The following is a 25,552-nucleotide window of genomic DNA, read 5'->3' on the forward strand; positions in this document are numbered from 1 at the left end:
CTGTACATCACTATAATGTTACTTACAAACATTAACTAATAAATCCTCACAACACCCCTGCGAGGTAGGGAGGTATTATTATCCCCAGTGTACAGATGGGGAAGCTGAGGCACAGAGAGGCTAAGTGACCTGCCCAAGAGCAACACAGCCAGGCCAATAAAAGAATGGAGACGTTCCCTGCTTCCCACCCCATGCTGTCCCCATCAGACCTTGTTGCCTCTCTGGATACTGGGATCCCAGGAGGACCCTTCCAAAAGCAATGCTTGGAATTGTTGCCTATTCATAACTTTTATTTGCCTTTAATGAATTAATTCACAGTTTTCCCTCATACTGTACACCGCGCTTTCACAGTCTGTTCAGCATTCTGTGGTACCCCCCCAGCCTTCTCCTCTGGCACTGGGACAGCTCTTCAGGGGTGTTGTAGGGTGCTCTGTGCTTTCGTTAAGAGGATGTTTAGAAACAGTTTCACTGGCATTAAATTGGGAGCCTATGAGCTCTCGCTGGAGACTGGAAACACAGCAGTGGGGAAGCAGAGAGGGCACTGATGGTAAAAAGGCATTTGTGACCCCCTGCAAAATGACCGGTGGCTTTCTTGGTGTCTTAGCTCTTCCAAGCTCCAGTAGAAACTGTTGGTCTCCAACTTGCCGGGTCAGGAAGTAGTTGTCTGCAGGTTGCTTCCCTAAGGTAATAAGCAGTCCGCTCAGGACCAGCAAGGTCCCCAGCACTGCCTACACTGTGTGTTTGACACTGTCTTGGAACAAGGCTGGATGTAGCCACTGTGCTCTCCTGGAAAGGGGAAGGGATATAACCATGGCTGGCAAGCAGCCAGCATCTGAGTTTCTTCTTTCAGAACTGGGATTCAATGAAGAGCAAGGGGAAGTGGATGGATGGAGCTGGGGATGAGGCAGAGCAAACAGGAAAATCCACCAAATGGGCTTCTAGGAAGGAAATGTTCCCGTTTGGGCATGTCAGCTGAAGCAGCTTCATCTTCACAAGGCTTCCTTCTCTCTCTGGGAACATCTGCTGAGCTTCATCTCTGTCAGCTGGATATATCGTATGACATTGGTATCTGCACGGAAAGAGCACACACATACACATACAGTGATTACAATTCCCTGTGAAAGACAGATACATGGCCACACAGGCACCTTCCTATCTCTTTTTCCTTGGGAGCTGCATCACTCCAGCACTGCCTTCAAGAAGAGACCAAGCAAGAAGGGGATCTGAGTCGAACGCTGCTGTTCTTATTCCTTCATGTTCTTCGCTCTCCTTAAAGCTCACATTTGGGAATCCTTCCACCATGATAGTCCATGGCTTCATTTTTGCCATATGCTGCATGCTGCACACTGCTTAGCCTATCCTGTCTAGTGAAATTCCTGCAGACAGAGATCTGTTTCATCAGCTAGCAGAGAGCTCTGAGATCCCACTGTTACAGAAGTGGTAAGTCGAGCCCTCTTCCTCCCAACTGTTTTTAGTGCATTCAGACAGCACGAAGAATGCACACATTTTATGCACCTCCAGGCCCTAGCAGTTTGGGCCTCTGTTCACCCTGAAGCATAGGTTGATAATTACATTTCCCAAGAGAGACCTCATACCTCTGCACTCATGGCCAGTCTTTCCTTGAATCCTGTTGATGTACTATCATGAGGGCGACTTTCCACCTGCATAGCATCCAAGCATCAGCAAAAGCTATGTGATGTTAGAAGCAAGCAAGCAAAAAAACATTTTGTTTGATACATAATGTAAAAATAGTTCTTTGTTCATAGCCTTACTCAGAAGGCCAGCCAGGGCCAGCTTAGTCTATCTAAATTCTGAGATGCTCAGAAAACAGTCTAAAGGGCACTGGCAATCTTGTCATCATCCAACAATACATTTTCCCACACCAGTTGGGCAAATGAGTAGCAGCTGAACTTGCAAAAAGAAAGGGAAGTAACCGCTAAGATGGCCAGCACTAGCAAGCGTGGGTTTTGCACCCACTGGTGCTGCTATCAGTGCAAAGTTTCCTGTAAAAAGGAGTGTGCCCTCCACTGTGCCCTCAGCCAGAGCGAAGACAGCAGGAGACTGCTCGGTATCTCGTATCTCAGGACACTCAGCAAATGTGCAGTGGGGTGGCTGTGGGCTGAGGTAACGTTGTGACTTCTCAGGCTGTCGTCGGTGAGATGGGTGTCTCTGCTGCAGGCTCAGCTGCATCCCCCTTTTCAGTTCAGGGGGTGGCATTCAGAGGCCAAGATACTTGTCCTGTTTGGGACATTGGCAATGAGGCAAGACAAGGAGTTCTGCTCCTGCTTGTACTGGCTAAAGTGCTTCAGCCTTCTGGACTGTTAATGCACCAGTATTTCATACCAACAAATTTGAAAGGAGCCTTTTCTAAACTGGGATCAAGTTTTAACTAAACAACTTTCAGGAGTGAAAAAATTTAACCAAGGGACTGAAGTTTAGAGCTGGAGTAAAAGCAGTGAGCGTGCCTGGAAGGGGGCTAATGGAAAGGCAGAGATGGTATTCAGATCCAGAGTCCTGCTGTGCTGCCTGCCCCTGACACCTCTCTGTCCTCTTCCCTTCCAGGCTTTGATTGGTTTAGATGGGACCTTTGATGGGAGGTCAGCATCCCTCCCCAGCTTGAGTGCTTTTCCAGCACAGGTGATAAGTGATAACTGGGTAGGCATGTCAGGAAATCACACCTGCCTGGGCCTGCAGGGACTTGATGACTGGCCAAGAAGGGTATGTGGAGGTGGGGTTTAGTATATAATTAGGTGATGAGGAGCTGCCACCTCCTTTTGGCTTGAGTGGAAGGGAGGTAGCTGTTTATGGCACAACTTCACTCACCTGGGAGATTTCCACATGCCTGAGGAGCCAGGAGCAAAACAAGGCGTAGCTGCATAGAAGGTGGGAGCAGCTTTCACTCCAGGTTAGCTAAAAATCTCCCCTGCAAGTTTTGGCATGCTTTGCTTCCTTTTTGAGGGCTACTCTTTTGCTGAAGAAAAATAATGAGCAGAATTTTGTTTACAAAAAAAAAAAAGAGCCCTGTTTTTCTCAAGTCTTTTCTTCCAAACAGTGCTGCACCATTCTAGTCCTGTCTGCAGGAATATTTCATAGCTGTGGATAAGTTTGTAATGAAAAGGGGCTGCTAATCTCTCAGTGAGGAAGAAATGGTTGCCTTTCACTGAGGTGGCAATCATAGATAAGGACAACTCAGGTGACAGGGTTGAACTTACATGGGCAAAACTATAATCTGACCACAAGTCCCCTGGCTCCTAGGCCTGTGCTTGTGCTCCCACACATGGTGACATCCTGCAGCTTTAAAGGCTATTTGTGTGTCTGTCTTTACCTTTGGTAGCAATGTTTGTGTGCCATGAAGATATGACTATGCACTGGTTTTAGTTCCCAGTACATCCAAGTCACAAGTGCCCAGGAAGCCAGCTCTTGGCCTTAATTGTGCACCTGCCACTAAGCAGCACAAAAATCTGGCTGCTTCATGTGTTCATGTGTTTTTGGAATATGAGTTTTTCAGAGAAGAAAAGATGTTTTTCAGAGCTTAACTGATGGTGTTTGATGTTACCAGGTTAACGAATAGTCCATCTTTCAAACCCAGTAAGTAGCTACCTTGACGATGTGGTCGCATCAGCGGGATCAAGCTGAAGGAGGCTTGAAGGCAAGGGACGTGTCTGGCTGTGGAAGTTCACTTTGTTACCTGCTGTACCACTCTCTGCCCAGGAGTTCACAGAAGGTTACAAGTGCGCTTTGCTTTCCTCTTTGTTTCCAAGATGTTTCTTAGTAAGGGGTGTTATATAATTATCTTGTGTAATTTCAATCTGTTTTGGTGGGGTTTTTTTACTTTTTATTTTTGAAGTAAGAAATCAGGCCTTTGACAAACAGTAAACAGCCATCAGGGATTTGCTGTGCTGACAGACCTTCAGCACACTAAAACCCTTTGCTAACTAATTCCTCTTTATTATTTAAAATCCCCCCCACCAAAGAGAATAATTGCCAGTGATTTGTGCCAGAAACATTCCTTATTAGAAAAAGAGAACACACAGAACCTGACTGTAATAATAACCAAGTGTTTTACTAGGGGGCCTAGCAAAACATCATATAAAGAAAAGCAATCTTTTTTTGATAAAACATTGAAACTGGGAACACTGAGTTTATCCAGGTCGCATCATAATTCTTGCTAGTGTCTGTGTCCCTTCTGTTGTATCTTAACAGCCTCCTTTTTTGTTACTGTATGTATTCACCTCTTTCCCTCAAATCCCCTGCTAAAATTTCTATAATCTTAAGACTCTAAGCAGAACAATGGCTCCCTGTGCTGTAACAATAACAGGGAATGGTTTGTGATGCAGAGTTGAAGGCCAGAACTGTTTTCTTGTGTACAGTAAGGGCCTTCAGGGACAGTTTCTGATACCACTGCTTTCTGCAAAAATGTATTTGAAGATACGTAAGTATTTATTTTAAGAAGCAATAAGGGACACCAAATACTGTAACTGGAGGGGGGAAAAGGGGCACAAAAATACATATTGTAAAAATGGAAAGAAGGCAGTTCAACTGAAATAACTTTTGCACATCTGAGCCTAGTCAGAACCTCAAGGTTAGGGTAACTTTGTATTTTCCTCCAACTGTTCTTCTTTTGCATAAGCTTCTCCATTTCCTTGCTCTGGCAAGGGCTGAAAGCAGAAGGGCATACTGTAAACTAAATAGGCTAAACTGAGCTTTTAAGCGCGTTTTCTGAGCCAGTGTGGTGTACACAGCTGTGCTGTCCCACTGCCTGCAGCCCTGGGCCAAGCATGGCAGATGGAACCAGGCAGCCTTATGGGGGACAGAGGGGAATGGAGGGCCAGGATTTCATTGCTCTTCCAAGTGCATCCTGCCTGATGTTTCCTCAGGACACTCACCTTAGAAGCCCAGCAGGGCGAGTCCCTGTAGGACATGAGGCACAGTCATCTCTCGCAGCCTCCTTTGCCTCCTCTGTTCCAAAGGGCACCAGTTCCACTGCCTCTGCCAGAGCCCGACTCCTGCCTGATTTCACATTGAGTTCACACTGCTCCATTCAGGTGCAGATAGAAAAACTGCTCTGTGGGGTTTCATTGCACATTGCTTCTATTTGCTTTCTCATTATTCTTTAACTGTTCTTTGATTATTGTAAGCTTTTTTAGCTGTTTTAACAGAATTGCTTTTTAAAAATCTCCCTGGCTTTATCTCCCTACTATGGGGTTCTGTTGTACTTTGATAACAAAAGCACTCCCTCTGCACTGATGGCTTCTGAATTTGAGTAGGTCAGCACAAAGGCAGTTGTGCTGGCAGGGCTAAGTGGTTTAAATATATAAATTCTGGGTCCAAATTATTTTGGACACAAGGATGAGGGATACTTGAACAGGGAAGCAATGTTTTTTCATTGTAAAAGCTGAAATGGATTTCCTGATGAATGCTCTGTATGTAAGTATAGATATCTTTGATCAAAAAAACACTCTTTAGTATGATGGTGGTGGCTGCAAATAGTTTTCTGGCTTTGCTAAGGGGGGAAAAAGTTGTTTTTGAAGATTTAGGAAATATAATGTTGAACATGCATGCTTCTCTATCCTGCTTTCTTCTTCCAAAACACAATAGGGAAGCGAACACAAACGGGAAGAGGTAGACTCCCCAATGCCATGAGGGTGGCATTTCAGCAGTACAGCTATCCTGCAAGTCCTGCTGCAGTCTCTGCAGTAATAGCTAACATCTTTAGGCACTGCCACTGCAAGCTTGCTGCAATACTAGAGATTCTTGAAGTGAAGTATGACTAAGGCCCCAGTGAGTCATACTCATCCCTGTGGAAATCAATGGGATCAGACCACAAAGTCCAATGAAAAGAAATGCAAAAGCACTCAATAGAGCCATATTCTCCCTCCCCATACCTGTTGGCTGGCGGGCTCTTGCCTCTTTCAAGTAGTAGAGTGCCTTGTTGAAGTCACCCAGGTGGTAAAATGCAACTCCTGATCGATAGAGTGCCTTGAAGTTCTCTCCTTCTTTCTGTAGCACTTTGAGGCAATACTCCTTGACACGCTCATAATTCACCAGCTCAGCCTGGAGCAGGCAGGCTGCAAGAGAGGAGAACAGGGGGAGAGACGGGGCAGGAAATGTTACTGCTGTATTCCTCCACTCCTGCAATCTGCATGGGGAAGAGAACAAATTAGGTGTGGGAAATGACTCATTCGTGATTCAAAAACAAGCAAAAAGAGCTGCAGTCAATAGTTTGTTTCTCAAATTCAACTGTTTGCAATTTAAACACCGATGCTTTTATTTTTGGCAATCCAAAGTGAAGGGTTTGTTTGTTCTGTGGGGCTGGGGGAGGCCAGCAAAGCAGTAAAAGGAATTCTCTCCACAGAGCTGGAACACCATCTGAACTAGTGGCAGGGACTGGCTCTGTGTTGTAGAAACCTCACTTGTCAGACTGAGGGCTTGAGATCCAGCAAAGGGTGACCAAATGAACAGACATCTGACAAGGGGAGAAGACACTTAATTTGATCAAACTTTGTAATGGGTTTAATGATCCAAGGCTGTTAGATTTACAAATACGTAAATGCCTTTGCTGCAGGAGTTCCTATGGGAAATGTTGCTAAAGGAAGTAACACAAGACTCTGCTCTGCTGGAATGTGCTGCTAGCAAACAGACACCTGGAACTACAGCACAGTGAGAAAACGTGCTAGGCTGTGTGCTTTTTGCAAATATTTCAACCAGTTCATCACAAGAGGTCAGTACAGCTGACTTCCTAAAGAAAAAGGTAAACAACTGTGAAGAAACAGCATGCTGAGGATTTTATTTTCCAAAGGGGAGTTCTTGCATAAGCATCAAGGAACTAAAGCAAATCCCTGCAATGAGTTTCCCACAATGAGGAGCAATATGGGGGAAAGGGAGTTGACTGAGACAGACTTTGCAGCTTCTTTCTCACTAAGAAGGAGAAATATCCTTGCTGGCAGCAAGTTTAAACAGGAGATAGGAGCCTCTGCACTTGGAAAGACAGAATGCTGGAAGTACCGCAACATCTTACACTAGTGCTTAAGATGGATGTTGGGGACCACCAGCAATGGCAGGATGCGTTACAGTCGCAATTTTGGAAGAATGAGGAAAGCTGCTGACAACAAGCCCTTCTGGTGCTTTAACCCATGACAATTTGGGGAATGATGTGATTTTTGAGGGCTGAGGAGGATGTCTCATGCTGCAAAGGCCAGCTCAGAGGATCGCATTATTAAGTGTTGGGACCTGGAGAAAAACCTCCCATGGCAGCTGGTGTTACTCAGTGCAGCTCTGGTGAGGAAATCTGCTGCTCCTGGAAATCCAAGTTGTCACAGTTCAGATGTCACCAATGAACAGTCAGACTCTTTTTTTTTTTTTTTTAGCTGACAGGATATGATATGATGCTAGGTCAGAAATTCAATACAGTTCTTGATCCCTCTCACTGTATCCCTGAAGTCATGGACCCTCTCTGTATCTCCCTTTATACATCAGGAGAAAAAGGCTGACCCCTTCCAAACCAAATTAGTCTAAGACTTTATGGTAAGTTACCAGAGAATGCATTCCTAACTCAAATACATATTTAAAGCTTAAACAGCTACCTGGAAAGAATAATCAACAGGCTTTTACCCACTAGGGATTTGATGAGGTAGATATGATGAGCAAGGACTGCAGAATTAGCCTCGCTATAAGCAATGTAGCTGCTACAAAGAACTTTGTCCTATTTGCTTTAATTATGGACTCTTAATCTAGTTTAACAGTACCTGCCATTAAAAGCACAGGTTCTTCCAAAGTGTCAAAATTGTGACTGCAATGCATCCCAGTTGCTAGCTGTTTGACTTCCTTTTGGAAAACAGATATATTTCTAAAAGCTCAGTAGCATTTCCTTACCCAGAATTTGTCCCTTTCCATTTGTCAAACATTGACTTTTTTCATTCTGTTTCTAATGGAGCTTGAAATGACGGTGCTTTGTTTTTCTTTATTTTTCAAAGCTATTGAGAAATAAGAAAAAAAAAAAACTCTGCAAATTTATTGCTGGCTTCACAGCCCTGGACACCAAGTTCCTTCCTTTATCCGCTGACCAGTAGCATGTACACCAGTGGCAGCAGCTCTGAGCACGCTGCCAGTCTGATCCAGCCTTTCATGTTCTGTGAAGCAGCCATTTGGAGCAACCAGAGGGGGATTTTAAGGCCTCTGTTTATTTACTACTTGGTATTTCCAATTATAATCACAGAAATGACTCTCAAAATGAGGGGCAGTCTGGATACTCATGTATATTAATCATTTCATACTGGACTTGCTTCGTAGATTGGCTTTAAAAAAGGGAGTCCTATAAATCCTGCCAATTCCGTAAACCCTACTGGGCTGCTGAATATCCAGCAGCTCTGAGACTCGCATTCCCAGCAAGGATTCTGCTAGCAAACATCCCTAGTAACTAATGCACGTGGCAGAGAGGAGTCAGCACCACATGGCTAGTAGGATAGCTGCATTTTTATCTCCACAGAATGAGCAGATGGATATGCAAGAAGCAGTTATGTTGAAGGAGCTGGCCATTTGGAGAGTCAGGGTTTGAACCAAGTCTGTTCTAAATGAAACTGAAGGGAGCTGCTCCCTTGAATATTTAGAGGTGAATGCTCTGTTCTTGGTGGAGTAAAATGATCTTAATGGATAGTGATTTAGAGAAAATATTGAAGCTGTTAGTAACTCAGTGGTCAAAAATAGAAGGAGCCTGGACTCCTTGTGCTTCCTACCGAATTCCATCAGAAAAAACTGTTTTGAAGATGTGTTGTTTTCCTGAAGAGAAGCATGCACCTCTGGCTGGGAGTGTTTGTTTACCACATCAAATGCTTCCTCACCCTGCTTTTCTGCTCATAATATCCCCCCGGTGAGTCCTTCAAAGGAACAGGGTGTCAGAACAAATTAAGGCAGACATTTGGCCATTTTGCCTCATAAAAGTAGTCTTAAATCCTCAATTCCTGGACTGAATCTATGCTAGCCAGCTCTATCATTTACAAGTTTGGAAGATGTTGTATATACTCAGTACCTGTAGCAAATGGTACTATTGGAGGAATCTGTGTGACCCTGAACAAGTTAGGCAAAATAAAGGCTAAAGCCCCTGTAGAATCAAAATACAGGCACCTTTTAACTCTTGCAGGTAGCTCTGGTTAGCAGTGGTGGGAAGTTTTGAGAAAAATCACTGCAGTTTAGGGTTTGTGATTCTTGTTTATTGTTCCTCAAATTCTGTTTCAATTCCAGATTATTTTTTCAGGCAGGCATCTAGGCTTGACAGATGCTAGTGAGAAAAGGATCCAAACCAGCACTTTATTTCCTAAAGTCTACTTAAGCTTCAACTGCCAGACACTTGTTGCCACACCTTGGTCTGCTACCTTGAAAAGCCTGTGTTTACTCCTGCATCAGAGCTTTGGGACTCTGATCAAATCACTTTATAATACTCTGTGTAGGAAGTACCCCCCCCCGGAAAATCTTCTGCTTTCTTCACTTTTATGGCTCTTTGAGCATTGAAAATTAAGCTTATTTAAAAATGCTGCCAGTTATCATCTTACCAGAGAAATATCTCCAGGTTATATAATAGCTCACTTTGGCCTGCACGTCTGGATTCTGATATTGGCTGAGCCAAGAACTAAACCTGGAAGCAGGATGTACATCTATCTGACCTTGGCACGGGCCTTAGGTTCAGTGCATTGTGTTGGCCATTCCAAGAACTACATTTACTGCTTTTTCTGAAGGTGCAAAGGCTCTTGTCCTACAGATCGCTGTCACCCAGGTAAGATGGGGGCACTGCCTATTTTTAAGATTGCCTAGGCCCTTCCTCTGTAGGAGAGACTTCAGCTGATAGCTTTGTTAGTTGTAAGTACTGGACTAAAATCTTTCAGGTGCAATGTCTGCATTTGATGTATGTTTTTGGAAAGTGTCATTCTAAACTTCTAGGTATTTTTGAAAAGTAGGCTACAGAAATATATCTTAGCCTTCCCTTGTTAAAGATCTCTGGTGACTGTCTCTTTGGATTTGTATTGAGTCCTGTCATCACTTGGCTCTGCAAACTGCAATTTGGCAGATCTCATTTGTGTCAAGCAGGTGCCTTCTGTCATCCTCAGAGTAATGTATAGCTGGCCAAATGATAATTTCCCCAAAAGAAAAGCATCTAGTACTCAGTAGAGATGTCCTAGAAAAAGGTACTCGGATCTATTTAATATTCTGTCCACTCTGGACACAATTCAGTCTAGGTTGGGAAAGAGTGTGTAAAAGAACATCTTTTACAGCTTCACTGATCGAAAGCAAAAAGAGCAGGAACTGGAAGCTAAACTAACCTGGTTTGCCTACCTTGGGCAGAAACACAGGGACAGACACTGTCACTTGGAATGCAAGAACACTGGGACTGAGAGCTGTAAGGGGACAGACACGGCCATAGGGCTGGAGAAGAGCTGTAGTGAGGGGACAGGACTTGGCCGTGCACTGAAGTTTGAGAAAAACTGTTGAGAAAAGAGGCATGGGGCAGTCAGCCTGGAGGCAAAGAGGAGCCATTCACAACAGCTTTCCTAGCAGATCATTTAGCCTAAATCATATTCCTGCTCTTAATGAGCTTTGCTGGTTATTACTGACCACTCTCCAATGCCTTAATTTAGCCTTTGTAGTTATTCCCTGGAGACAGCCACAGGCATCCTGTGCAGGAACTAACAGTCATATGTTTGAACAGCCCACAGGTACCTATGCAAAAGGGTCTGAATCCAAATGACCTCTGTCTTCCACCCCTGAGAAACTGAAAATCCAGAGTACATTACATTTGCCTTCCACAAAATTACTGGTGCATTTGACTTGCTTTCACTGAGGAGTTTACTGTGATGGAGCAAAGCTGCTAAGACTGATCTACAACATCCAGTGATTTTTTTAATAGGTAAAATACAAGTGTATCTTCATTGTTTGGTTTCCAGGCAGACAAAAGTAGCTAAATTGATTACTGCCCACATCTGAAGTGGATTGTCCTTTTTCACTGCATTTATTTTTGATTCTGCCATTTGAAGTTAACTGCAAATGTGTGGATTACGGCCCTTTAGAAACTGCTAGGTGTTCTGTCCACTATAAACTTGATGTGCATTTCACAGACTGATAGTGCCATTCCCAGAAATATCCGTGGTTTAACCCTGCAAAGTACTTTGCTTTCTGATATGACCTCGACCTAAGTATAGAAACCATCAGCTCACTGAAAATCTGTTTAAATTGCAGGAAGATGGAGTACATTCTTGTTCTAGTTCTATTTTGGAAAACACATGATTGATGCTTTGATATAACTGCTTCAGGGTTTTATTCAGACGTATGATTAAGACCTTTATGTATCGTTGAGCAGGCTTTGTTCTGGCATTTCTTGCAGCCTCAAAATGGCAGGGCAGACTAGGAGTGTCTTGTAATACTTGTGTTATTTAAGGAGAGTTGTCGTCCTTCATGGTGCTGCTCTTCCCCAGGCAAGAAAAAACATGGCAGTGATAAGGTTTGTTTTAAGTGTTTGGGAAGAGAAGTTATTGGGATATAACAAGATCATCAATAAAAGTATCCCAGAAAGAAAAAAAAATCTTTTGGAATAGACAGCAATCTCCTAACCATGCCACTGATGGATGCATCATTAATCTCTGTGCACTGCAGTCTGTGTAGCTGGTGTTTTATAACAAGCATATGGAGCTGAGGGTGTCCACTGAAGGAATTAAAAGGGATACCATCGCTACATGACACTGAAAATTTAAGTCCTTTAAGTTTTAAGCCCTTTAAGTTGTAATTAATTTTTAAAATAAGTTTAAATGTTGCATAAGATGATGCTGAAAATGCAAGGGGTTATCTTAGACTAAAAGTCACCTTGGACTTGAGCTACTATAGTTTTAATGTACAGTGTAAAAAGATCTGGATGCTTGTAATTCTATATATAATTAACTAAATCAAAGTGGATCCAGATTTTCCTGAAGTCAAGGTTACTGGTCTTCTGTGTAGAGACCACAGCGACCATGCAGGTTGCATGTGGATGGCAGAGCCCACCTTTAAAAGTGCGTTTTAACTTGTTAAATTTTCAATCCTGAGCAGCACTGAAAGGAGCTGTATAAGATAAGGGAATGCAAGAAACCTTCACCAGGTCAAGAGAACAGAGGTGGTGAAGCATCCATACCTGCACTAAGCATCCTATGTGCTGGACTTTTCAAAAAGGTAACCCAATATTCCTCAAAATGGGATGCTTAGAAGCCTTTGGAGAAATGCCACATACAATTTCACCACAGGGCTGAGAAAATAATTAAGATCTGCAGTTTTTAAACAATTTATCCCACAAAATATTTCCTTTCTTTCTCTATAGTCCAAGCTTGCAAACAAAGGATTTCCTGGCTTCTCACCAGTAAGAAGCTAATTATAGATGGCTTGATAATGTCTGACAATAATCTGATCAGATGACTCCTATTTCCTGGACAATCTTAATGGGATCAAAAGGGAATGCCAGAATTAAGATACAACTTCTCAACCACTTGCACTCTCATTTACTCCTTTCCACGTACCAGAGGTCTGAATATGCTCGTATGTTTCTGCATACAGGGAAATATGTAAAATATTAAAATCCAGACTGTTTGACAGACTGTCTTGCTCTGTAGGGAGAGATTAATGCTAAATGAGGTGTGAATCCACAAATGTTTGTGGAGATCCCAAAGTCATCCACCTCTTCCAAGCCACCATCTCCTTCTCAGCCTGCCTTTCCATTTGTAGACAGATTGTGACTCCTTCTCCCCATTCTGCTTCCCTGGATATGTTTTCCTTCTGATATATAGCATGGATTCCATCTTTTCTTGGCTGTTCCAATGGCCTTTGTATCTCCTCCAGAAGGGAGACTTTGACTTTGTAGCACCAGTTAGCTTTCCCAGGAGATTTGAGCAGTGAATGAAATATATGGATACTTGAGCAATCATCTTGTAAGAGGCAAGGCCAAGCAAAAATCTAAGGTAAGGAAGAAAAATGGAAACTCTCATCTAGCAGCTCTCAAAGGAGTAGGACTATCCTACTGCCCTCTCCTACAGCCTTGGAATGCACAGGGAGATAAAAAGGAGATAAGAAACAGCTAATGTGAGCTGTCAGAGCACATCTGTTTAATTTCGTTTGATAGGGTGATCAATCTCAAGGATGGAAAAGAAACAGTAGAAGTTGCATATCTTGATTCGAGCCAAATGGCACTTTCTGCTGACATTTTCTTAAGCAAATTTTAGGAGAATGGCCTAAATGTTCTCCTAAATGACTTGACTTCACTGTCAAAGTGGAACATAATATTAAGTAGGATTCTACACTGACGTGTCCTACTGTGTTATTCAGTATTTTCAATAAGGACCTATATAACAGAATACAGACTGCTCCTTCAATCTGTGGATAACACCAACATGGGAAGAGCCGGCAATATGCTGGAAGACAGTGTTAGCACCCTCACAAACTGGAGCAGTGTCCTGATAAGAACAGGATGCAGTTCAATAGGTGCAAATGAAAGGTATTATAATGAGGTACTATAAAAGAGCTTAAGGTGGAGATGATCTTCAAATTGCATCTTCTGATCTCTGTGCCTTTGATTTTTTTTTTTTTTTTCTGGGAGAGGTGGGAGCAAGGTCCTAGAAATTCATTGTCAGAGCAAGAGTATGTGTATGCAAGTTAGTTTTTAGTCATGTTGACTCATCTCCACTAACACTAATGTGTTCTGTTGCCACATTAGAGTAGATGGAAATAACTTTGGTTTTACTAAGGTTGTTCTTGTTGATTAACCTCCTAGAAGGTTCCTCCTCTCTGACTTCATATTTATCTACCATTTTTGACCCATCTTTATCCTTTAAGATCAATACTCATCTGGTGCAGCCTGTACGAGCATTTTGCCTTAAGTACAACTTTAGGTACGTTTAGCCATGTTTAGCCTTCAGATCTACTAGATCTACTGTGCCGTTTGCTGATTCCTCTGCCCCTCCCTTGCTATTTGCCTCTCAAGCTTTTCAGTTCCTATTGCTTTCCTCATTTTAAACTGCTGCACCTATTTCCCATCATATCCTTTCTTCCTCCATCCGCTTGTTGCTACTGAAACCCACTGGAGGAATCTGTTCTCTTGAGCTGTTTTCACAAGGGAAAAGTACCTAGAATTTTATTGGAGATGAGGAACAGCAGATGGTGACGACCATTGGGTGAGTGCTTGCAGTTCAACAGAAGTCCAGCTCTGACAAGTGCTATCATGTACTTTTTGCTTGTTATCAGTGAAACGTACTGGAATATTGTGGACTCTAATGGGCCTAGCTGAGATAGAGAGGGGATTTTATGTAGGGAGATGCTTTAGAGGAAATAATGGGGACTCGGGCTGCCCTCTTCACTGAGGTGGGAAGCCTCCTTTGCTCATAGCGGTTCACTGAGCAGAGAAGTGACAGCAGCCATGTGAGATGTAGTTGCAGTGGCTTGAAGGCTCTCAAATGAAGTCGCTGACAGTTGTGCGTGCCCTGATTACCTCAAGCCTGGCTTACTGCAGCCTGTTCAATTTGGAACGAAAGCTATTGCATTATCCTCTGCTATTTATGAGGCGGGATGATGTGGCCACACAATATCTGTGGACTGTGCCCTACAGTTGCTCTTAAGTCACCTCCCAGGACATGTGAAAGAGCTGACAATTACAGAGCCTGTGGAGCAATGGTGAACAGCTGTCTCTGAGGCCACTTCCTTGTGCATTTGTCCTGTGCATAAGTGATAGTGGCTAAAATGCACTTGTTCTTCCTTGAGCTCTCCCTAGTTGAAAAGTGTCACATTGGCAGGACAGACATCAAATGAGGAGGCACATTTATTTCCTAAAAATAATCCATTCACATGTTTTATCCATATCCAGCACAGCACTTCTGCTTTAATTAAGGTTTGAAACAGAAAGAATCCTTTGCATCTTTGTAGGAGAGATGGAAAGACAGGAACTCACCAAACTGGAGACAAAAGAGGCCAGGGCTGACTCTCTTCTTGGAGAGGGTCATATAAACTTGGAGAAAGAAAGAGGTATAAAAACTCTCAAAACTCTATTTTCTTTAAAAATGCACTACCTAAACTTACAAAGATTGCTTTGTTAGCAACAGAGCAAGTGACCCTGGCTGTCACCATGCTGTGATATCTTGTGCAGAGTGAGCTTAAATTTCACTTCTTTGTGTATCTAGGTCCTTGCTTCTTTCCTGCACTCTACTTGCATAATATATAAACTTAGCATCATTGAAACATCTATCTTTCTATCAAATATGGTTAGTTAAGAGGGAACTGACAGGTGCATCATACAAAACATACTTCCTTGACTTCCTTTGGAAAACAGGCTAAAATTAATAAACTGAAGATGAGAGTGACTCAATGCAATATTTACTTGATAAAGTCTGGCCTTGAACTGTGCTGGAGCATAAGTTAGTTCTCTGTCTAATTAGGTGTCTTCTCGTCAGTGTGAGTTGTAGCAAAGCGCTTCAGGTAAAGATCTCAGAGCATTCTCAAATCCTACTAAAGCCTGTCTGTGCAATGTGTTGCCAGTGCTTGAAGGACAAGGTAGGCTTGTATGTCCACTCTGGGACATGTGCAAGGTAGTTTCTATCCCAAGCAGAAAACCTGTTTTCAAATCACTGTACTGATTCATGCTGATAACACAATATCCTGTCTTGACTGTGCCTCTTCAGTTAAAGTAGGGAAGATGAAGTATAGTCAATGGGCTAATGAAAACAGAAATGGCTTCTGCTGACATGCGAAATAAGTGTTAAATAAAGATTGTTAATAGAATTCCTCTGGAATTCATTTTGGAATTGTGTTTAGTGTTTTCATTAAGGCCCTTCATGCAGAAGTAGGTGTATTCTACTAATGGACATGCAGGTGGGTTGTACTGTCATAAAGAATGAGGATGATGGTGACATATATAAATAAGTGCATCATCTGGGGGATAACAGTAAATTATTTGTGATAGAAATCAGTAATAAAAATGTGAGATTATGCTCTCTGTAACTAGTAGCAGATTTTTTTTGCTAGAATTTTTGAGCTCATGAGCTGGAAACATCCACAAAAGAAAAGGATGTGAATATGCTAGCTGATCATAGCAGGACTGAGTCATTTATGTGACACGGCCTTGCACAAGAAAATGAAAACCTCGCAGAAGTTTATTCATAAATTCCAAATAGTTAACAGCTGTTCTCAAGCATGAAAATGTAGTATTTGCTTTACAGTTTTATCCTATTAATATAGCAGTGAATGTACTCCTTAGTTACATGTCTAAGCCTTCTTTTCCGACCTTATTAGGCTCTTTAACTTAACGATACCTTCTGGCAGAGCGTTCCAAGTTAATCAGCTCTAGGTTTTAAAAATTATTTTCTACTCTTTTTTTATTTAATTTATTCCCTTTCCCTGCTTAACCCCCTGAATTACTAATGAAAGCTCCTGGGCTGTTTCAGTTTGAATTCCATGACAGTACTTAAGAGAATGCATGAAGGAAAATGAGTCCATTTTCTTTGTACTTCCAGTACAGGTGAGGATGTTTTGTGCCTCTCATTTCCTTGCAGTGCACATGCACTAGTGTCTCTTGACCTGTTAATCACTGCAAATCATTTAAGAGGATAGTAATCTAGGATTTGAATTATGTTAGTATTAAAAATATAGTGACTAAAGAAGTAGTTGAGGCTTAATTTTGCACCCTACTGCCTGATGAGAGAATGACCGCTACAAGCATAGGGCAGAGGCTCTAATTTGGTTCTTTCTGCAGAACTAGCCAAGAAAAAAAAAGTGCTTTTGCAGATGAAGGCTTAGTGCTGATTTGTAGCAATGGGTCTTCCAGGAATAGATTCCTTCCCTCATGTTTCTGCTTCTGCAAATCTTGGTGAGGTAATGAGCTCTCCAAATAGATCCTGACAGAGAATGGCTACACTGTTCCATTATAACCTGAAAGAGTGGAAGATAGTTAGATCTTTTTGTCCTCTTCATCTCTGAGAGCATGAGTTGGGTGGAGAAATTTGATTCCTCACAGCTTCTTTCCCATGGTTGACTGAAAGATCACTCTTTATAAGACTCTTTCCATCAGGATGAATTTGTGAGTGATGATCACTGTAGGGACAGCCCAGCCAGGAATTTGCTGGTCATTATCAGCCCAAGGAAGTACTATGAGGCTGACATAAATCTTCAAGTTCCAAATACTTTTGCTCTTAATTTGTTTCTGGGTGTAAGTTTCTTCTCCCTCTGCTGCAGAATGTACAGGGCAAAATTGTGCTTGTTTTTTGTTCTACCTAATCTGCTTCAGGCAGCAGTAAACAGCTCTGCTGCCTGCAGTCAACAGCTTATTTGAATTTGGGAGTAAACTAAGATAAACAGGGTCTCTCTGAGCAGATCTGAACTCACTGTCAATGCATTGTTAGGCTAAGCCTTAGAGAGACATCAGATAGGAAGCACATTTCTACTGCTGCTGGATTAAGTTCTGCCATGGGGAGTGTGAACCCTCTTGTGTTAGAGAACAAGGAGACTTGCAAAATGGTAGTTACTGCATTTGAGTTTGTGCACGAATGAGCCATTTAGATGTTTCTGATGTGGCCAAGGCCGAATAACAGCAGTGGGGTGAAAAACTACAGTTGTAATCAGTCCATCACAGGACCTTTGGAATCAAAATTTGAGGGAAAACTAGCTTAGCGGTTCTCTGCTGGCTGACCCAACTGCTCTCTTCCAGCAGCTCCCAAGGAACTAGATGGACAGCTAGATTAGTAGAGTTTTGCTGCCTGCCACTCTGATATGAAAGGAGTTGCTGCTGTCATTGATGCAGAACAATCTACATGACAGACCTCTAAACTGGCAGCAAGGAAATGCAAGAAACAGTGCTCCTACTGAGGAAAGAATGGGAAGGGAATACTGAGCAGTGGCTGGAGAAGCTCGTGGTCTAGCGGAACACACTTGATGTCAAACATAGATGTGCTGGAGAAGGAGAAAGGCTGTAGTCTTGCCACCAACACTCAGCATCCAATGTTCTGCAGGGCTTACGTGGCAATGGAAAAAGGTCTGTTTTATAGTAGCGCTCCGCCTAGGAACAGGTAGAGTTGCAAGTCTTGCCTTGCTGATAGCATACAGGAGTGAACAGCACTGAAATGCTATGAGTAGTCAGGAGTTTGGGACATAGGATTTGCTGCCAGCAAATAAATTGCCAGCAGCTTGAAGGAATTCAGGTGCAACGAGACACCATGGGGCAAAGCCTGAAAGCACGGTAGATGAGTTGGCCCTGCTGAAGGGATAGAAAGGGGAGAGGTCTTTGCCTGGGAGGCTGAGAAGTCTGACATGGAACATTGCAACTGGAAGAGTCAGCAGAAGATTTCAGAAGGGGAAAGGCGTGTGATGAGTGAGAGAAGGACACTGGGAACGGACTGGAGCCGTGCTGGGATTTCAGAGGACTGCTAGGAAGGCTGCTCTGGTAGGCATGTCTGCTGCAGAAGTGGAGGGGGACAGGCACTCACTGCGCATGCAGACCTGACTCCACAGATGAGAAACATGATGGGAGCACTGGGTACACAGGACAAAGCCAAGGAGAAGCAGATGGTGCTATCCAGCCTATTAGCCTCAGGGTGATGACATGTCAAGAACCTCAGAGTGGGGAGATTGGAATATATTTTAAAGACCATGACATTAGCTACTGGAGAGTGACAGATGAGTTCTGGCAAGTCTGGCTGTGACAGATAAAAATCATTACTCCCAGCTGTCCCTTTTGCCAGGGGTTACAGCAGACTGTAACGTGACTGTGGCTAATTTACTTTCATGAGTTATTTTAGCACCACCTTCTGCAGTGTCCTAAACTAAGAATGGCTGTAGTGAGGCAGGACTGTGTAGTCCAGCTCTAGTTCAATGATTGCTAATCAGAGCTGCCTGGGGAAGAGTCCAAGTACAGGGCAAGCTATACTGCTTTACTGCCATCCCTCAACCTCAAAGGCACAACTGAATGTTCCTTAGCTGAAGCTACTTTCAACAATACCAGTAGATCCCACAAACTGCATTGATTCAACAACCTTTGTTAAAAAGGAATTAGGTAACACTCCAGGCCACCACAGAATTTACCTGCATTCATCTATCAATGTCCTAAATATACTGCTTCCCATCCAAGATGCAGTGCAGGAACGAACAAAAGGAGACAGGATCCTAGACAACCATTAGTAGCAACTTGCTAGACACTGATAGCTAACAGTGACTCTTTTCTCTTTTTTCAAAGCATTTTTAACACACAGGATTAGTCACTGGTGTAGTAACTCTGTAAGTTAAATCAAGATTAAGAAATGGTTGTCTGTTTATATCACTGTTCTTCCTTCATGAGAGCACAGAAGGAAACAAGTAGCCAGTAAATTTCCTACAAACTTCAGTATCAAGTTTCTCCATTTTGTTTCCTCAGTTCCATACTCTTCTGTATGTTGTTTTCTGTGAGATGGCACAATGTCAAGAAGAAGCTGGGACCAGGCAATACTTAGAGCTTTCTTTTCATTCACTGTTCATTTCCTTACAACAGTCTCCATCAGCTGCGTATTAAATCTCACATCTAAAATCCACATGTGACATCCTCAGGTGACCACTTACCCTTGCTGTACCAGCCACAATGCTTACAGGACACTGAGGTATGAGGGGTTTTCCTGCTGAATTGATTAGCAGTTTTATGGGAAAGGCTGGAGAAAAGGGTCTGGAGCTGGTTTAGATATTTCTGGGTCTGAGCCCAAGTGAACAGGAGGAAGAGAGGTATGTTCCACCTGCCAATCATGCAGAGGTGGCCCAGCTCCCAGAAAAGAAGGTAACCATGGAGCTCACTGGTGGTTTCAGTAATAGATGGGGAACCAGCTGTGACTTTCAAGTGTGAAAGTCAAGGTTTTATCAAACCAGCTGAACCATCTCCAGCACAGTACCAATGGAGACCTGGGGAGATGTAAGGACTGTGACTCACTGTGAGACTCTTGTTGGAGGAAGCTCAAGCACAGAATCTCAGGACAGAGAAAAGCTGACAGGAAGTTACTAAAAAATTCTCAAAACATATCAATGTGCATTTCACAGAGGCAATCACAAACCTCTAGGTAAACAAATTAACCTTTGCCCTGTGTTCTTGAAGGGGTTTTGTGGTTTTTGACATCTGCAGGTAAGTTGTAGCTAACTCTCCTGTAACTCTTTTCCTCCCAAAGTCTGAAGCATTTCAATTTCATCCTATCAATGCCAAAGAAACTACTGCCTGAAAAAGGAGATCTTTGTTCTCCATACTAAAAAGAAATAGGTAAATACAGAGTATTTCTACAGAGCAATTCATAGCAATGACTTCTAATCCCACTTTAATCATGTGGCAGATTTGAGGGCTCATTAAAATACTATGCATAGTCACATGTGTGTTTTTCTGTGCCTGCAAATTGCACCTACCTAGAGTAGTGTCTGCATTGGGCCTGTAGGTCAGATATTCTCAAGTACTCTGGCTGGGTAGATGATCTAAAATAAGAGTATAAGAAAACTCTCATCTCTACCAGCGAGAGTGTGGACCACATCCTGCTCTTGCTGCTGACTGTCTCCTTTTCACATTTCATGACACTCTTAGAGTGTTTTTTGTTGATGTAGGAGATTAAAAAGCTTCACAGCAAGCAGCAATCCAGTACTGTTCTAACACCCACAGAACCACGCGCCCTTGTAGAGTCTGTACTTGTAAATGGCTATATCCTGTAAGTGGAATTTTAGAAGAACGCCCTCTGAGGACTCTTGGTGGATGGTCAGTGGGGATCAGCTTTTCTCATGTTCAGTCATGTTCTTGCTTGGGTGAACTCGGTGGAACCAGTCACCAAAGTCTGCATGACTGCTGACTGCTGGGAGCGGTAGCTACACCCTGATTTGGAATCTGAGGGTGAGTGCTGGAGGTTCCTATACTACTCGAAGTGGTGTGTTTTGAGACGCTGACTTTTGCCAAATTGACAGCAGGCAAACTTGATGTGACCAGGTGAACACCAGTGAACACTTCTGAAGGGTGAACCTCGTCATCCAGGCTGAGAGGTATCTTAGACTGCTACATTTTGTAATACTCTGCAGGTACATGTGCCTTCCTACCAGGTCTCCTATACTGTGCTAAAAACACTTGAAGCAGGACATTAAATGCAGATAGGTAAACTGAGACTTTAAGAAATGAAGTAACCAGATGATAATCAGTTAGCATAGAGGCAGGATAAAAAGTCCAGATCTCTAGTATCTGCTACATTTCCTAATCCATAGCTTGTTATCTCTGGTTCTCTTTCTGCTTTTTTCTAGGGCTCCTCTAGCCATGACTAGCTCTAGAATTTTTGCATGCTTAGGCAAGCTCACAAACATTTGCTCATTGTACTAACTTTCCTTCATAAGAAAAAGCTGAAAACTATGCTTACCCTTAGCATTTTGGTGGTTTGGAAGGACTAGGGCTTGTTTGTCTCTGCAGAACAAAAATAGTCCTTTTGATCCTGTAAACTGTTAGGTGGTAATGCTGAATAAAGCAATCATTGCATTTAATATGAGCAGTGGTTGCATTTATAGTTGGTAAGTGATCCCTACCTGCATGCAGTTCATAAGGCATTTAAGACTTTTGGATAAAAGATCTATGCCCTTCTAAAATATCTTCCCCCCCCTCTATGAGTGAGGAAGAGACAAGAGTGATATTTGGTCAGTTTGGTTTTCTGCATGCATTCTTCATATAATCATCCTAAAAGATAATTTAAAAAATCCCACTGGCTTGTGGAAACTCAACTCATTGCACCATTGGGACTGGATTGTGGTTCCTGTTCTGTTTATATTTGGGCTGAGAGAGGCAAAAAGAGGTCAAGTGATTTCCTTCTCCTTCAAGGTCAGAGACAGTGATTCATAAAGCAACGGCTACGTTTGCCTTATAGTCCTGCATCTGTTCTGCCAGACTCTGCTGTTGGTAGGATTTTCCTACGGCTATCACTACTGCTCTTGCAACTGGTAACATTTATCAAAAAGACTTAAAGTGAAGGGAGTTTGGCAGGCCTCTGTAATACAGCAGCACTGCATTTTGCAGATGTGAAGGTGAGTCCTTCTATGGCCAAAGTCTTGGAGTTTAAACTAAGACCTAATTGGAAGCCTAGTAAAAGAAATGTGAAGACAACTAGCAATGGCAGGCAGTGAAAAATCCTAGGTCAATAAATAAATAAACAGATTTGAATTCTTTGAATTGAGATAAATAGTTAAGGTTGTGAGAGTGCTACAGAGTGCAAAAAGCTGAAAATTTAAGGAAACATCAACTATTCTGAGTCATTGATTCGATACATGTTGGATGCTCTGCCTCATGGTACAAAGATCCCTTGTTGGAGGTGCTCTACAAAAGCAGCAGAACTGAACAGGACTGTATGGGCATGTCTGTGCCTAAATTTACATTCTACGAGGCAACAAATGGACCAGCAACAATTTAGTGTTTGCCCACATGTTCTTACTCAGGTAACTGCTGCACTTAAAATCAACCCCAGTTGTTCATGTGCACAACCTTCACCCATAAGATTACCAAATTCCCTTTGGGTATGCATTTCTTACCTGCCTATTTGTCTAAGAATGTAATTAACTACACATGATACCCTCTGACTGCTATAATGTCTTTAAATATACAAGTGTGTGCATGTGTGTGCACTTACATCTATATTTATGGTGCAGAACATCTCCAAAAGGCAAAAGTATGGTAGCCACTTGAAAAGTGGCAGTTCAGAAGCAAGGTGGGCTTCTTGGATGCTAAGCTTAGAGAGTACGTAGAAGTGCTAACAAAATGTGATAACAAGGACACTCTGATGACAGTTGCTAATTCTACTGGGTACAATTCACAGCTAAATCAAAAACTGCCTTCTGTAGAACGAACATGTACTGCTGCTATGCTCTCTGCTCAGTGCAGCTATTTATTTTAAAACCAGCTCTAGGCACACATCCAGTGCTCAGAAGTAGAACTACTTGCACCTCCTCTCTTCCCCACATAGAGTAACACTGACTTCTACTCAAACAGGATGCGCCTAGCCCACTGCTAGAGCTCAATGTGTAAGAAAACCAGTGGCTTCTGCTGGAACACACCACAACCCGAGAGAGATCCACTGCGCACCTCACAAAATGTCTTTTGGGTAGGTTTAATAACTATTATGACAGCTCTGAGAAAAATCTTCCTTCACACACTAATTCACAGAGCTTCCTGGTAGAATGGGGACAGTGGAAGGGGGCTAGTAGTAGCAATACTGCAATTTCAGTTTGACTGCATACTCCCCTCTTCAATGTGCAGTATTTTTTTTAAATGCTTATATTCAGACACTGCAACAAACAAATGTGAAACCTCTCCTTCTTGAGATCTTTTTTCTGTTCCTACAGAAAAATATTACAATTGTCTGTCCAAAATAACACCTTGACCTGCTGTGAGGTTATCTCATCTCAGAAAAAGCACCAGTTACAACTCTAGAGTTCTTATACCTGCTTGGTGTTCACACTGGTAAATTTAGGTAATATTTGCTCAAATGTAGGTTAAAGATGGAGCACACATTCTCTCACTGTCTCCCGCTGCTACTGCTTACAAGATCAAATACAATCAGCAGTGGAAAAAAAATGCCTGCACAAACTAGAAACAGTAAACACATATGCTGGACAACCACCATAATGCAGGACAATCCTGTCAGCACAAGTGTAAATATTTCCAGCAAGGGAATTTGTGTACTCAGCAGAAGGTGCTACAAAAGCTAATCCCAATTCCTCCCTCCCAATTCATTTGCCTTCTAGATACTACATCTCATTTGTATCTCAGTACTGACAGCCAGAAAAGATATTACCTGTATTTTTTCAAACTGAGGAACAATCTAAGCTATATTGTTCACAGCATTACGGGTTCTTTGTATAAGCTTGCCAGTCTGAAAGAGCCTTGTCTCATACAGTGGATTTTGATAAACCTGCAGATAGAATTTTTCAGAGACAAAATTAAGAGCTGTGTAGTAGTAGTACTATTGTGTAATCTCACCTTGCTCTCTATGCCTTTTAAACAGTATTTTGAAGGAAGCATATTTGAAAAGACCATAAAAGGGGCTTAAACTGTATTCTCTATTACATCCCAATAACCACATGGAGATAACAGATCAACATGGATTGAAATAAGATTCTGGACTGGTATTTTAAACCCTGTTTACTTTAATCACCTTTTTTTCTTATATATAAGTGAACTGGACATCAGGAAACATTGCTGCTCAAATCTGTCCAGAAAGCCAAAAGCCAAGTGTGAGTGACAGATGACACGCTAACATCCCAAATTTTGCCATCTTTTTCCCCAAAGATGTAAAGGATGACAAGCCACCCTTCATCCTTCTGGGCTACACAGCTCTTATTAATTTTGTCAGTTTGTGCATCTCTTGCAGTTTATGAGCACCCTGTATCCTGCATGCACCTAGGGACAAGGTTTTGTTCTAGAGATTCTTTCAGCTTGGAAAGAAAAAGTGTGTGTGATTGCAGGGAACAAAAACAATCTTGCAGTTCTTGTAGCCTCCAATCTTGCAGTTCTTGTTTCAGAAAAGCTCACTTAAGTCAACAGGAGTTTTGTCTTGGACTTCAGGGTCAGGATATAAAGTAGTTTAATGCTCACCCCTCCTTAGCACCTTCCTATAGCACTTGGTCAAAACAGATGGCAGGGAGCCATGAGAGCAGTGATCAAATGTCCCTTGACCACAGCCATGACCACTGTCTAGCAACAAACCAGTACTACATTTGCTAATATTTGATAACTGCCTTTGCAGCTAGGAGGGAAAAAAAAAAAAAAAAAAAAAAAAAAAAAAAAAGCTTTTTGCATCTAGTACTATTTGTAGCTATTACAATGGCTCCCCAGCCTTCCCTTTCCTCGGATCGAATGTGACAGAAAGCATGTCCCTGTGCGCTGCCGCCAGTTAGGAGCACCGTGGCTGGGGCTGTGCACAGGCACTGAAGGACACTCTGAGCTTGAGGGAGTGGGTGCTACACCCTCGAGCTGCACCCTGCTCCCAGCCTCTCAGCTCCATCCCTGGCCATCCTCGGGTAAGCCCGAGGATCCCACGTCCCCATGCTACCCCACTCGCCTCCCGGGCAGAGAGTGCATGGGGAGGCCGCGCAGCAGCCGGCGGCCTCGCAGCGTGCGATGCCCCAGCGCGAGCCGAGGCTGGCACACCTGGAGCGCCAACCTTGGGGATGGCAACAAAGCCCCGAACTGCGACAAAACGCCACGGCGTGACAAGCAGGGAGGGGAAGGGGCCCGCGCCGCGGAGGGATGGAGGTGGCCGGGGGGGCGCCGCTGACCTGCCAGGCTGTTGTAGCAGTCCACCTCGATGGCCTCCACCGCCTGCCTGTGCTCCTCGCTGAGCGCGGCCCCCGCGCGCTGCCCGCCCGCCTCCTGGCTCAGCAGCAGCGCCTTGAGCTCGAGCAGGGCGCGGTGGTACTTGCCGATGGCCTCCCTGAATTTCTTGTCCTTGTAGCACTGCGCCCCTTGGCTCTTGAAATCCAGCGCCCGCCCGATGAGCTCGCCCGCCTCCGCGGCGCCCGGCTCCGCGCCGCCCGCCGCCGCCCGCGCCTGGGC

At 43.2% G+C, this 25,552-nt stretch overlaps 1 protein-coding gene across 1 annotated transcript in view; it reads right to left on the reverse strand.

The window, feature by feature from the left end:
• Positions 1-516: 516 nt before the first annotated feature.
• Positions 517-25,552, reverse strand: part of TTC9 (tetratricopeptide repeat domain 9) — a 25,430-nt gene continuing 394 nt past the window's right edge. The window contains exons 2-4 of the mRNA XM_026038593.1: positions 25,276-25,546; positions 5,886-6,068; positions 517-1,069 (exon numbers count right to left, since the gene is read on the reverse strand). Of these exons, the coding sequence (XP_025894378.1) occupies positions 990-1,069; positions 5,886-6,068; positions 25,276-25,546 (534 nt within the window). The 3' untranslated portion in view covers positions 517-989. The remainder of the gene's footprint in view (positions 1,070-5,885; positions 6,069-25,275; positions 25,547-25,552) is intronic.

This window comes from Nothoprocta perdicaria, unplaced genomic scaffold (genome assembly GCF_003342845.1).
Source record: "Nothoprocta perdicaria isolate Ctin4 unplaced genomic scaffold, notPer1 scaffold_213, whole genome shotgun sequence".
Classification (NCBI taxonomy): Eukaryota; Metazoa; Chordata; class Aves; order Tinamiformes; family Tinamidae; genus Nothoprocta; species Nothoprocta perdicaria.